Source organism: Chiloscyllium plagiosum, unplaced genomic scaffold, assembly GCF_037043375.1.
Source record: "Chiloscyllium plagiosum isolate Xiang-an unplaced genomic scaffold, Cpla_swu_hap1 HiC_scaffold_4, whole genome shotgun sequence".
Lineage (NCBI taxonomy): Eukaryota > Metazoa > Chordata > Chondrichthyes > Orectolobiformes > Hemiscylliidae > Chiloscyllium > Chiloscyllium plagiosum.
Genome location: NW_028270142.1, coordinates 129,191,899 through 129,205,129, shown reverse-complemented (window position 1 = coordinate 129,205,129; position 13,231 = coordinate 129,191,899). Strand labels below are relative to the sequence as shown.

Below are 13,231 nucleotides of genomic sequence, written 5' to 3'. Positions count from 1 at the left end.
TGGAATTTTGGATTTTTAAATGGCAGATGTTCTTCCCTAAATGTCCGTCGAGTGAAGTAGGTGGGGTTTTACATCATTCTGCCATAGGTCCATAGTCAGACTAGCTTCCAATTCCAATTTTTAATCATTTATTGAAATTAATCTTTGAACCTGTATCCCCAGAGTATCTTGGCCTCTGGATTAATAATCCAGTGACCTGACCACAATGCCATCGACTCTCTAGAGATCTCATTTTCAAATTTTTGTTTAGCACCTCACTAAATAAGACCATAAGACATAGGAGCGGAAGTAAGGCCATTCGGCCCATCGAGTCCACTCCGCCATTCAATCATGGCTGATGGGCATTTCAACTCCACTTACCCGCATTCTCCCCGTAGCCCTTAATTCCTTGTGACGTCAAGAATTTATCAATTTCTGCCTTGAAGACATTTAGCGTCCCAGCCTCCACTGCACTCTGTGGCAATGAATTCCACAGGCCCACCACTCTCTGGCTGAAGAAATGTCTCCGCATTTCTGTTCTGAATTTACCCCCTCTAATTCTAAGGCTGTGTCCACGGGTCCTAGTCTCCTCGCCTAACGGAAACAATTTCCTAGCGTCCACCCTCTCCAAGCCATGTATTATCTTGTAAGTTTCTATTAGATCGCCCCTTAATCTTCTAAACTCCAATGAATACAATCCCAGGATCCTCAGCCGTTCCTCATATGTTAGACCTACCATTCCAGGGATCATCCGTGTAAATCTCTGCTGGACACGCTCCAGTCCTAGTATGTCCTTCCTGAGGTGTGGGGACCAAAACTGGACACTGTACTCCAAATGGGGCCTAACCAGAGCTTTATAAATTCTCAGTAGCACAACAGTGCTTTTATATTCCAACCCTCTTGAGATAATTGACAACATTGCATTCGCTTTCTTAATCACGGACTCAACCTGCATGTTTACCTTTAGAGAATCCTCAACTAGCACTCCCAGATCCCTCTGTACTTTGGCTTTACGAATTTTCTCACCGTTTAGAAAGTAATCCATGCTTGTATTCTTTTTCCCAAAGTGCAAGACCTCGCATTTGCTCACATTGAATTTCATCAACCATTTCCTGGACCACTCCTCCAAACTGTCTTTCCAGCAACACATTTCCATCTCTAGATCCTTCTGCAGCCTTCCCACTTCCTCAGTACTACCTGCCTGTCCACCTAACTTTGTATCATCGGCAAACTTCGCTAGAATGCCCCCAGTACCTTCATCCAGATCATTAATATATAATGTGAACAGCTGCGGACCCAACACTGAACCCTGCGGGACACCGCTTGTCACCGGCTGCCATTCTGAAAAAGAACCTTTTATCCCAACTCTCTGCCTTCTGTCAGACAGCCAATCCTCAATCCATACCAGTAGCTCACCTCGAACACAATGGGCCCTCACCTTGCTCAGCAGCCTCCCGTGTGGCACCTTATCAAAGGCCTTTTGGAAGTCTAGGTAGACCACATCCACTGGGTTTCCCCGGTCTAACCTACTTGTCACCTCTTCAAAGAACTCCAACAGGTTTGTCAGGCACGACCTCCCCTTACTAAATCCATGTTGACTTGTTCTAATCCGACCCTGCTCTTCCAAGAATTTAGAAACCTCATCCTTAATGATGGATTCTAGAATTTTACCAACAACCGAGGTTAGGCTAATTGGCCTATAATTTTCCATCTTTTGCCTTGATCCTTTCTTGAACAAGGGGGTTACAACAGCGATCTTCCAATCATCCGGGACTTTCCCTGACTCCAGCGACTTTTGAAAGATCTCAACCAACGCCTCCGCTATTTCCTCAGCCACCTCTCTCAGAACTCTAGGATGTAACCCATCAGGTCCAGGAGATTTATCAATTTTAAGACCTTTTAGCTTTTCTAGCACTTTCTCTTTTGTAATGGCAACCATACTCAACCGAGCCCCCTGACTCCCTTTAATTGTTGGGATATTACTCATGTCTTCCACTGTGAAGACTGATGCAAAGTACTTATTAAGTTCTCCTGCTATTTCCTTATCTCCCATCACTAGGCTTCCAGCATTAGTTTGAAGTGGCCCAATGTCTACTTTTGCCTGTCGTTTGTTTTTTATGTATTGAAAGAAACTTTTACTATAATTTCTAATATTACTGGCTAGCTTACCTTCATATTTGATCCTCTCCTTCCTTATTTCTCTCTTTGTTATCCTCTGTTTGTTTTTGTAGCCTTCCCAATCTTCTGATTTCCCAGTGCTCTTGGCCACTTTATAAGCTCTCTCTTTTTCTTTGATAGATTTCCTGACTTCCTTTGTCAGCCATGGCTGTCTAATCCCTCCCCGGATAATCTTTCTCTTCTTGGGGATGAACCTCTGTACAGTGTCCTCAATTTTACCCACAAACTCCTGCCATTTTTGCTCTACTGTCTTCCCTGCTAGGCTCTGCTTCCAGTCTATTTTCATCAGTTCCTCTCTCATGCCCTCATAATTACCTTTATTTAACTGTAACACCATTACATCCGATTTTGCCTTCTCTGTTTCAAACTGCAGACTGAACTCTACCATATTATGATTGCTGCTTCCTAAGTGTTCCCTTACTTTAAGATTTTTTATAAAGTCTGGTTCATTACATAACACTAGGTCCAGAATAGCCTGCTCCCTTGTGGGCTCCATGACAGGCTGTTCCAAAAAGCATCCTGTAAGCATTCCATGAATTCCCTTTCTTTGGATCCACTGGCAACATTATTTACCCAGTCCACCTGCATATTGAAGTCTCCCATGATCACTGTGACCTTGCCTTTCTGACATGCCTTCTCTATTTCCCGGTACATGTTGCGCCCCTGGTCCTGACCACTGTTAGGAGGTCTGTACATAACTCCCACTATGGTTTTTTTGCCTTTGTGGTTCCTCAATTCCACCCACACAGACTCCACATCATCCGACGCTATGTCATTCAGCACCATAGATTTAAGATTAAATGGGTGTTACACAACCTCATTTAATATTCCACACCATTAGAACCTCACTGTACCAAAGTTCAAAACTAAACCAGGGTGGGAGCTAGAAATCTGAAATAGAAACCTAACCAAGGTCATAGTCTAAGGGTATGGGGTAGGCCATGTCAGACTGAGATGAGGAGAATTTCCTTCTCACCCAGGGAGTGGAATTCTCTACCACAGAAAGTGATTGAGATCAAAACATTGAATATTTTCAAAAAGGAGATTTTGCTAAAGGGATTAAAGAGTGAGGGAAAAAGTGGGAATTTGGTGCTGAGTTGGGTGATCATATCATTTGGTGGAGCACACATGAAGGGCTGAGTGGAATTCTCCTGTTTTCTGTGTTTCTATGGTGCTGGAGAAACTCAGCAGATCTGGCAGCATTTGTGAAGAGAGAGAGAAAAACAGAGTTAATGCTTCAAATGTTGCTTTTAATTTTGATTATTCTTGACGAGAATCCGTTTGTCAGTAAGATGTATTAAATGCTTGAAAGCTCTGATATCCTTCCTTACTCAGCGAATGTCTATTTGTCCTCATCGCCTTGGGCGGGGGGGGGGGGGGAAACAATACCTCTGGCCAGTCACATTGTTATCAGTGGGAATCTGTGGAAAAGAAGTGGAATAAAAGGACAGCCGGCATGCTCACCAGATTTGAAGATTGAAAGATAAACCATTGTACGGCTCTAATCGAAATGCTAACAACCCAATTTCAGACTCTTTCAAGGAGCTCAGCGTTTTGTGTGAGGAGTAATGGCAATTTGACAACTATTTTGTCAAAGTCTGTTGACTGAACAGAAAACCAGCTGCCTGTTAGCCTGATCTGTTTGCCGGGATTTATCGGTATAAAACTAGATTTGACAATTTGCAAGAACAAAACTACACAGTTTCTCAACTCAAATGGCCTGTTGATGTCTAGTGCCACCTACAGGCAAAGAAAGTAAGCTGCATGAAGCTCTTTCCTCTGGGTCAGTACCAGGTTTGTTCATAGCTTTTGACCCTTTGTGTTTCAGCTTGTGACTGCAATGTGAATGGTTCCTACGGTGAGGCATGTGACCCCAAGACCGGCCATTGCCAGTGCAAATCCAATGTTCTGGGGCAGAAGTGTGACCACTGTTTGGTATGTACTTACAGTTCCTGTGCACTGTTTAAACAACCAGTCACACTGAACCTTGTGTCCCAATACAACACACAGAATAAGAAATGAGATTTGATGATGAAATCACCAAAGAATTACCTCAATATTTATCATAATACCCTCAGTAGTTGATAGGAAACAGCAAGTTTCTTGCTGTGTGATCATTTAGCTTTACCTGATGGCACAGTGCAAGTTTAAATTCACAAGCAAGTTTTCAATATAGGATAATATCTGTATTACTTAAATAAAAGCCAGATGCCCAAACCTTTACATCACAACAAAAGAATCTAATTCACAGCCTGAAGCAACTGCTGAACCACATTAACACTGCCCTGAGATTTGGATTTTTTTTCAATTTAATTTCTAATCGTGGCACTGATCTGATTCAGTAATGAGACATTTTGACTTGTCTTCAGACAGCTTAAGTAAGGCTCATCAGACACGGTTGTAAGGCTTTTATTCATCTGAAGTATTCAAATACAGAGAAAACAGAGGGATGCTATGGCTGTAATCTTATTGAGGAGTTTAGATGTGATCATTCTGAAAGCCATGCTCAGCATCTAATTGGCTCTTTTCCAAGCTTCGTAATACCTGGTTATCATTTTGACACGTCCAGTGCTCTCTAACATTGTTCAGCAGGGAGATGACATTTTTATTTTTGCTTTTTCTCCCTCTTTTAAAAATTGTTTTTGACATTTCCAGATGGCCAGAAATAATTGAGAGTGAAGGATTGCTATCTGTTGTATAATTATTTTGCCTTTATTGAATAGTAATTATGTCATGACTAAGGGAGAGTGGCTGACATTGTATTGAAGTGCCTAATCCTCTTGATCACCTCAAACACGGGATGGAAATGCTGTATCGTGGACTGATGAGACAGTTACATTTGGGGAATTTTCCACAAAGTGGAATCCCGGAGCTGATCTTTCTCTTTGAAATGCATTTTGGGAGTGGGGGTCATTGCATGGCTCACAAACTGTACTCCTGACTAATGCATCCATTGCCCAGGCCTTTGCCCACCATTTCCCACAGGTTTTGGATTTGTAGTGCAGCTTCGAGCTGGGAAGCGTTGGGAAGGTCTGGCCTGACTTCAGTGACAACTGCATGGCTCTGAATAATGTTTAGAGGCCCCATTGACATCACCACTTTCTAATCTCACTTTCCACCTACCCAGTCACCCATTCCACCGTGCTGCTCCATTATGGCCCCTTCATGTAGCCTCCACGGTCAGTCACCCAGTATGCACACTGTACAGTCTTCACATTCAATACAATATCAGTGGAGAATATCTTATATTTCTTAGAGGAAAAAGATAAACCTCTCTCAATTTAACAAAAGCTAGAAAGCAAAGCTCAGCAACTAATTCACTTATTCTCATCCTCAATAATATCTGGTAATCATTCTCATACATCATTGCTTTTTTAATTGTGTACAGTAGTGAGATGGTGTCTTATTGGGAAAAGAATGCATTCAACCATGTGATGAAAACCTTAATATTTCTGGTCCTGTTATTCTGTACACTAATGGTAAGGTCCTGGGGAGTGTTGCTGAACAAAGAGACCTTAGAGTGCAGGTTCATAGCTCCTTGAAAGTGGAGTCGCAGATAGATAGGATGGTGAAGAAGGCGTTTGGTATGCTTTCCTTTATTGGTCAGAGTATTGAGTACAGGAGTTGGGAGGTCATGTTGTGGCTGTACAGGACATTGGTTAGGCCACTTTTGGAATACTGCGTGCAAATCTGGTCTCCTTCCTATCGGAAAGATGTTGTGAATCTTGAAAAGGTTCAGAAAAGATTTACAAGGATGTTGGATGGTTGGAGGATTTGAGCTATAGGGAGAGGTTGAATAGGCTAGGGCTGTTTTCCCTGGAACGTCAGAGGTTGAGGGTTGACCTTATAGAAGTTTAGAAAATCATGAGGGGCATGGATAGGATTAATAGACAAAGTCTCTTCCCTAGGGTGGAAGAGTCCAGAACAAGAGGTTTAGGGTGAAAGGGGAAAGATATAAAAGAGACCTAAGGGGCAATTTTTATCATGCAGAGGGTGGAATGTGTATGGAATGAGCTGCCAGAGGAAGTGGTGGAGGCTGGTACAATTGCAACATTTAAGAGGCATTTGGATGGGTATATGAATAGGAAGGGTTTGGAGGGATATGGGCCAGGTGCTGGCAGGTGGGACTAGATTGGATTGGGATATCTGGTCGGCATGGACGGGTTGGACCAAAGGGTCTGTTTCTGTGCTGTACATCTCGATGACTCTATGTTAGCAAATACATCAAAGACACTGTAAATTCAGCTGAATGGAACATGTACTATCCTGTAAACAGTTAGTACTTGACAGTCAGCCAGGCATTAATGATAGTAACCTCTCTCAAAGCAAAAGAGTAATCTCTCAGATGGAAAAAACGTAAAGTGCTTATTTTAACTTGTTAAAAAACGAATACCTGTCAATAGCTGGATAGATGATCATGAGTTACAAACATCTTGTCGGAACTTAGAGCACTTTAATGTAGAGCAACATGACCGGCTGTTCCCAGAAATGCCATTATACAAAGTTTTGGATGGTAAGGAAATCAAGGAAGTGATAAAAAGGGTGATTGAAGATTTTAAATATGAAGATGAATATTTTTAATTTTGACGCATTGATAGCATTGCCACAGTATGTAGTGAAGACAAGATTGATCAGGAAGGCAAGAGTGAGGATTGCTGATGCTGGAAACCAGAGTTTAGATTAGAGTGGTGCTGGAAAAGCACAGCAGGTCAGGCAGCATCTGAGGAGCAGGAAAATCGATCTTTCGGGCAAAAGCCTTTCTTCAGGAATGTTCCTGCTCCTTGGATGCTGCCTGGCCTGCTGTGCTTTTCCAGCACCACTCTAATCTAAAGATTGATCAGTAAGTCATACTTTGTTCAGGTTGAGATACAGAAGTGAGAGCTGCCGTTGATAGAGTGTAGAGAATGAGACACTGGGTGGGGAAGGCATTGCAATAGTCAAGTCTACAGCTTGCAAAGATACAGAGGTACTAGTGTTGGATTGGGGTGGATAAGGTCAGAAGTCATATGACAGCAGGTTATTGTTCAATAGGTTTATTTGAAATCACATGTTTTCAGAATGCTGCTCCTTTGTCAGGTGGAGTTTGGTGTCATGTCACTTCTGGCCATGGCTTGCAAAGGCATAGATGATGGTTCCTCCTGGAAATGGATAAAGGCAGGGCTGGAGTTAGATGCTGGTGTACAAGTGGAACAAAACATCTAAGTTAGCAGCCTTCCTCAACTCAAGGTATGAGTTTGTGGTTGATGGGGAAAGGGAGCTGGAATAGATGATGTGGATCTGTTGTTTGTGGGAGAGTACTTTCAGTCTTCCAAAAAACAGACAAATATTTGAAGCAGAGGAAGATTCCAGTAGAGAGGAGTAAAGAGATGTGTTTTAAATTATTCCCATCAGTACTGACACAGCTATTGGAGTAGTCTTCTGTTGTGCAGTAACATTCTGTGGATTTGTGAATATTATTCATTGGTTTCAACTGTTTTATGTAACCACTAAGCATGTTCTTGGTGTTTATTATTGTTTCCTGCGTATCACTTAGTTATGTTAAAATGACATTATGTGGGTTACAATGTTAATGTACCAAAGATTTTCTTTCTCGTCTCAATTTATCTGAATTTCCCGGAGTGTACTTTTCAGAACAAAAGAAGTTCCCTGAATTTTGTGAAGCCCAAAATAAAGTCTATTGGAAAATTGTGTTTTTATATCAACCACAATGATGTATAGCTTTAGTGACCTGGCTAACCTGGCTAATGCTTGCCACTCTAAACTTGCTGACTCGTTTGCCTAAACTGCATATTTTAAGGGAATTGTTCAGATTTGCTTTAGCCGCTGCACTGATGCCTAACCAAAGCTTTTACTGTGCCTAACAGCATGGGTATTTTGGCTTGAGCACTGGACTGGGCTGTGTTCCCTGCAACTGCAGCCAATTTGGCTCACTCTCTGAGGACTGTAGCGATGATGGGCTCTGTCGCTGTGTGCCAGGGGTGAGTGGAGAGAAGTGTGACCGCTGCGCACATGGCTTTTATGGATTCCAGGATGGTGGCTGCACACGTAAGTCTTTATCCTCCTTTCACAACTACTGTCTGCAAAGCAATGCTTTGAGACCGACTTTTAGAGGAGTAGCTGCTATTTTGCATCATTAAACTGAAAACAAAAGCCACCGTGAGGTTGTAAACATATGACAGCATAGAGTAGCAGCCACTGAATAGACTCTGAAAGTAAGTGCCCATCAAATCCACGGGGTTGTGGGAATGTGTAATTCCAATCTGCAAGACAGGATAGATTCTCGCAGAAAGGAGAGTCAGATAATTGAAAGCCAATTGATCGAATTTTCTTGTCTTCTTTAAAATGTTGTCCTTCTCTGTTACTGAAGTGCATTTCCATAGCAGCTGGTTTCACTCTAGTATCCCGCAGTGGTTTATCTCTCAGAGCATGGGGTCCATCATACTGTTGTACCCTAGAGTGCATCCTTGCCTGACATTTAAATGCAAGAGCCAACCAATAATGCTACAGGAGAGTGACCAGGAACTCGCACACCGTCTGACCTCGGGTCAAAGGAACATTGAACCTTCCCTAATGCCACGCAGCCTTGGGTTTAGTGCTGGCTGTCTTTCAGTTGTCAGTCTGAGTCGGAATGTTGTGGCTTGAACTGCAGGACTTGAGCACAGAAATCGAGTAACTCCAATAACTCTGATAACTCCAGTGCAGTACCACGGCAGTGTCACACAGGCAGAGAGCCTATCTTTCAAAGGGGGCATTAAACCATCTGCCCTCTTGACTGAACATTAACCATCCCATGATGCTATTCTGAAGTAGAGTGTAGGAATGATCCTTGTCAAAATGTATCCAACATCACTAAGACTGTCTGGTCTTTATCATGTTGCTGTTTGTGGGAGTTTAGTGGGCACTAACTGGCTGCAGTTTTCCTACATCACAGCAGTACTATTGTTTTGCCTACAAAGCGCTTTGAGCCCCCCAGTAACTGTGAAAGATGCTTTTTATAAATGCTGGTGTTTCTCTTTCGGGATTTAAACTCGCTAGTCCTGAAACCTGGAAGGTCCATTGCAACGGCAGTTGAATAAAACCAAGAAATGCAGATGCTGGAAATCTGAAGCAAAACCTGAAATTGCTGGAGAAACACAGCTGGTCTGGCAGTATCCGTGGAGAGAAAGCAGAGTTAATATTTTAGGTCCAGTGACCCTCTGTTTTGATGAGTTGAAACATTGTCCACAGATGCTGCCAAACCTGCTGAGTTTCTCCAAGAGTTTGGTTTATTTTCTCTCAACACGTAACCCCCTGAAACTAGCTGCACAGTATTATTGTACAAACGCTTAGCATGTTATATCAAATTTCTCTATATTAACAGAGACATTAAATCATTTTAAATTGAGCTGGTTAATAGCTTTTCAAATAAAGACGCTACTGCCATATTGCAATATGAGACAAAATTTGATTTGCACACATTAAAAATTCATACAATAATATCGTACAGCTTAATTTATAGCCTAATAGGGCTGAATATTGTTACATTGGATAGTAATATTCACTGGAAAATAAGTGGTCACTCAGAATTTTGTGCTGATTGTTAAAGTATAATATGTTTAATGAATATTTTTGATAATGGCAGAGTGGAACAAAGTCTCAATGTGTGTTATTCCTGCAGCTTGTGACTGTGCCCACACTCGGAATAACTGTGCAGAGGATTCAGGCCAGTGCATCTGCCCAGCACACACTTATGGAGACAAATGTGAACACTGTGAAACCAACTACTGGGGTCATGACCCTGAAAGTGGGTGCAAGGTATAGTAAGCAGCTCCACTTACAACTCTCATGATTCTTTTTTCATCAGTACCACCCTTATGATCAAATCTGATCTAGTAGTTGTTATCAAATATTACTCCCCTCAGGCACAAGTGAGCAATTAAATGAAACAGTCGATTTAGAATCAATTGTAGGTACCTCTAACTGCTCAGATTGAAGAAGCCAATGATGATTCAAAGCTAGACTGCAACCATCATGTTTACATTGACAACAATTTCACACATGGCAGACTTCCATTTGCCCCATTTAACTTCCTCTTTGACAGCCTAAATGCTGACGATATGCTGTATTGAGCATTGCGCCACTTTCAGCAGCGTTATGAGCCAAAGTTAGTTTAATGTGAAAATGCCAAGCTCTTTGTGAACCCTTGTGGACTTATTGCTGTTAAATAGGTGAGAGTTTGAGACAGAGATAGGCAACAGATCAGACCATGTGTTAGAACCACATTTCACACAGTTACCCTCCATAATGGCAACAAGGATCTTAGTTTATTATGAGGCCTTGATTTTTCTTTTAAAGCACGCCCCACTAAGTGAAGCAGGCTATTGTATCCATCAACAATAGAACTGGAACACTGCAAATAATGTCGCATGAAGACTGCCAATGCTGTTTCATTTACGCTGGTTAGATTGCTTTGAAATAGGCCCAAACAGTTTCATAAATTGATGGGCAGCACGGTGGTTAGCACTGGTGCATCACAGCGCCAGGGATCCAGGTTCGATTCCAGCCTTGGATAACTGTCTGTGTGGTGTTTGCACGTTCTCCGTGTCTGCGTGGGTTTCCTCCGGGTGCTCCAGTTTCCTCCCACAATCCAAAAATGTGCAGGTTAGGTGGATTAGCCATGAGAAATTGCCTGTAGCGTGCAGGCTAGGTGGGTTAGTTGTGGGAATTGCAGGGTTACAGGGATAGCGTAGGGGAATGGGTCTGGGTGGGATGCTCTTTGGAGGGTTGGTGTGGACTCAATGGGCTGAATGGTCTGCTTCTACACTAGGATTCTATGACTGCCAAAACTTTAAAAAAAAATCATGATGTAGTAAGACAAGAATTACTGAACTGCAAGTTAAAGCAATTTAAGTTGCTTACTTTTTCTCACAAGAAGTCTATCTGTTCCACAGTAATTATCACAACAGAAATATTACTTACACCTCTTAAGAAATATTTTCCTCTGTAGAATAAAAGGTCAGCTGAAATATGAAAAGTTTTTGAACAAAAGGAAAACACACAGTCCAAATTGGATCAAAGGATGACGATCAGAAATCAAGAGCTTTTTGACTGGGAATTCTGCCAATATCACTTGTATCAAATGAGAAATTTGCCTTTAATTAGCAGATATTCCCAAGAGTTATGTAGCTGCTCCTCAATAAAAATAAAGCAAACAAATGTACGCTATAAGAATATAATGAAAGCACATTTGTCACCATTATCTCAATTGATAGGAACTAGAGGAAGCTATTTCCTACTTGAGCCTATCCTGTGGGTGATATGCCACTTAACTCCATATACCCACTTCTGCCCCATATCCCCTTAATCTTGTTGGTTATCAACAGTCTATCAATCTGAGTATTACATTTGACAACTGAATGAATACAGCTCATCACTTACGGAATAAAGTTCCATACTGAAAGGTCTCTCTGTAATTTTGTTGACTATGCCCCCAGTCTAAGACTTCCAAACTTAGAACTAAAATAGCTTCTCTCAATCTATTCTATCTGTTTCCCTTAAGGTCTTGAGAAATTCAAGCAAATCACTTTTGAATCTTACAGAATCCACCCCTTCCTGGCAGATTAACTCTTGGTGTCGCAAGTCCACCCCCAACACCAGCAAACTGTGAAGGGTGATTTTTATAGGAAGGGGGTCTTTGTCACCCCAAAGATGATTCTGCTGTCAGTATGTCACTGGAGAGTGAGGGCAGCAGGTATGGGTCGGAGCAACAGGATACTGGACCATATTCTGGGACTAGCAATAGGTGAGGGGAAAGATGGTTATTAAATGTCGTTGGTGTTCACTTTCTTTGTCCAAACGTTCACTTCCTGCATTCAATAAAACTATTACATCACTGCCTGTTTCAGGCAGCTGGTCAGTTTCAGAGAGCACCAGACTGGAAGAATATGGATACAAAAATGACGGAGGGATGGAAACAAAGAACAATCGTCTGTGGATATTCTTTGGGCAGAGGAGTATTTAGAGTGGGGTTCCCCAGGGGTCGATATTTGCTTTTCATGGTGGATATTAATTGATCAGATTTTGGTGAGCAGTGGACAACTTCCAAGTTTGCTGATGACCTCAAAACTTGGGAAACATTTTAAACTGTGAGGTAATCCGTGTAAAAGGACATTGACAAGTTGGTGGAGTGGGCAGAGAGGTGGCTTGATGAAATTCAACGCAGAGAAGTGTGAAATGACATTTTTTTAGAAAGAACTTGGGGAGACAGTGTAAAACAGGCACTATCTTAAAGGGTGTGCAGGAGCAGAGGGATCTGATTGTGTCTGTCCACAAGTCTCTGAAAGTAGCAGGATAGGTCGAGCAGGCAGTAAGTATACAGTATAAGACTCTAAGCTGTATTTAGAGGGATATGGAGTACAGGGACAGGATGGTTATGTTAAAGCAAAAACAGTGCTGGACAAACACAGCATGCCTGGTAGCATCTGTGGGGAGATAATGTTTTGAGTTCAGAACTAACAAAGAACAGAGGCCAATTCTGAAATGTTCAGTTATTTTGCCTTGACAGATGCTCCCAGATGTTCGACAGCATTTAATGTTTTTTTTTGTTTCCGATTTCCAGCATCCACAGTTCTTTGTGTTTTTTTTTAAGGCTGTGCTGAAGTTGTATAAGGTCTCATCCGGAGGGCTGTGTACACTGAGTTCTGAGTGTCACACTCTCGGGATAATTGGAGAGAGTGTGGGAGAGGTTTATGAGGAGGTTTCCAGGGATGAGAACCTTCAGTTTTGAGGAAAGGTCAGACAGGTCATGAATCTTTTACTTGACAAAGGAGAAAGCTAACAGGAGACTCGATGGATGTTTCAAAACAATGAGGTGGCTGGACAGGATAAATAGGGAAAAACTGTTCTCTCTCATTAAAGATCAAGAGCAAGAGGGCAGTGCTACAAGGTAATTTCAAAACGAGCAGATGTGATATGAGAAAAGATTCCTTCACACAAGTGCATTATCCAGGTTTGGAAGGCGCTGCCTAGAAGTGATGGAGGCAGGCTCAGTTGAAGAGGACTTTAGATGATTATATAAATAGAAACAAGATCCAAT

At 42.0% G+C, this 13,231-nt stretch overlaps 1 protein-coding gene across 2 annotated transcripts in view; it reads left to right on the top strand.

Moving 5' to 3' along the window:
* The window catches only part of lama1 (laminin, alpha 1), a 305,305-nt gene that overhangs the window by 158,735 nt on the left and 133,339 nt on the right, over positions 1 to 13,231 (top strand). For both annotated transcript variants that reach the window (XM_087986673.1, XM_087986674.1), the window contains 3 exons: positions 3,986 to 4,092; positions 8,022 to 8,202; positions 9,815 to 9,951. In XM_087986673.1, coding sequence (XP_087842799.1) covers positions 3,986 to 4,092; positions 8,022 to 8,202; positions 9,815 to 9,951 — 425 coding nt within the window. The remainder of the gene's footprint in view (positions 1 to 3,985; positions 4,093 to 8,021; positions 8,203 to 9,814; positions 9,952 to 13,231) is intronic.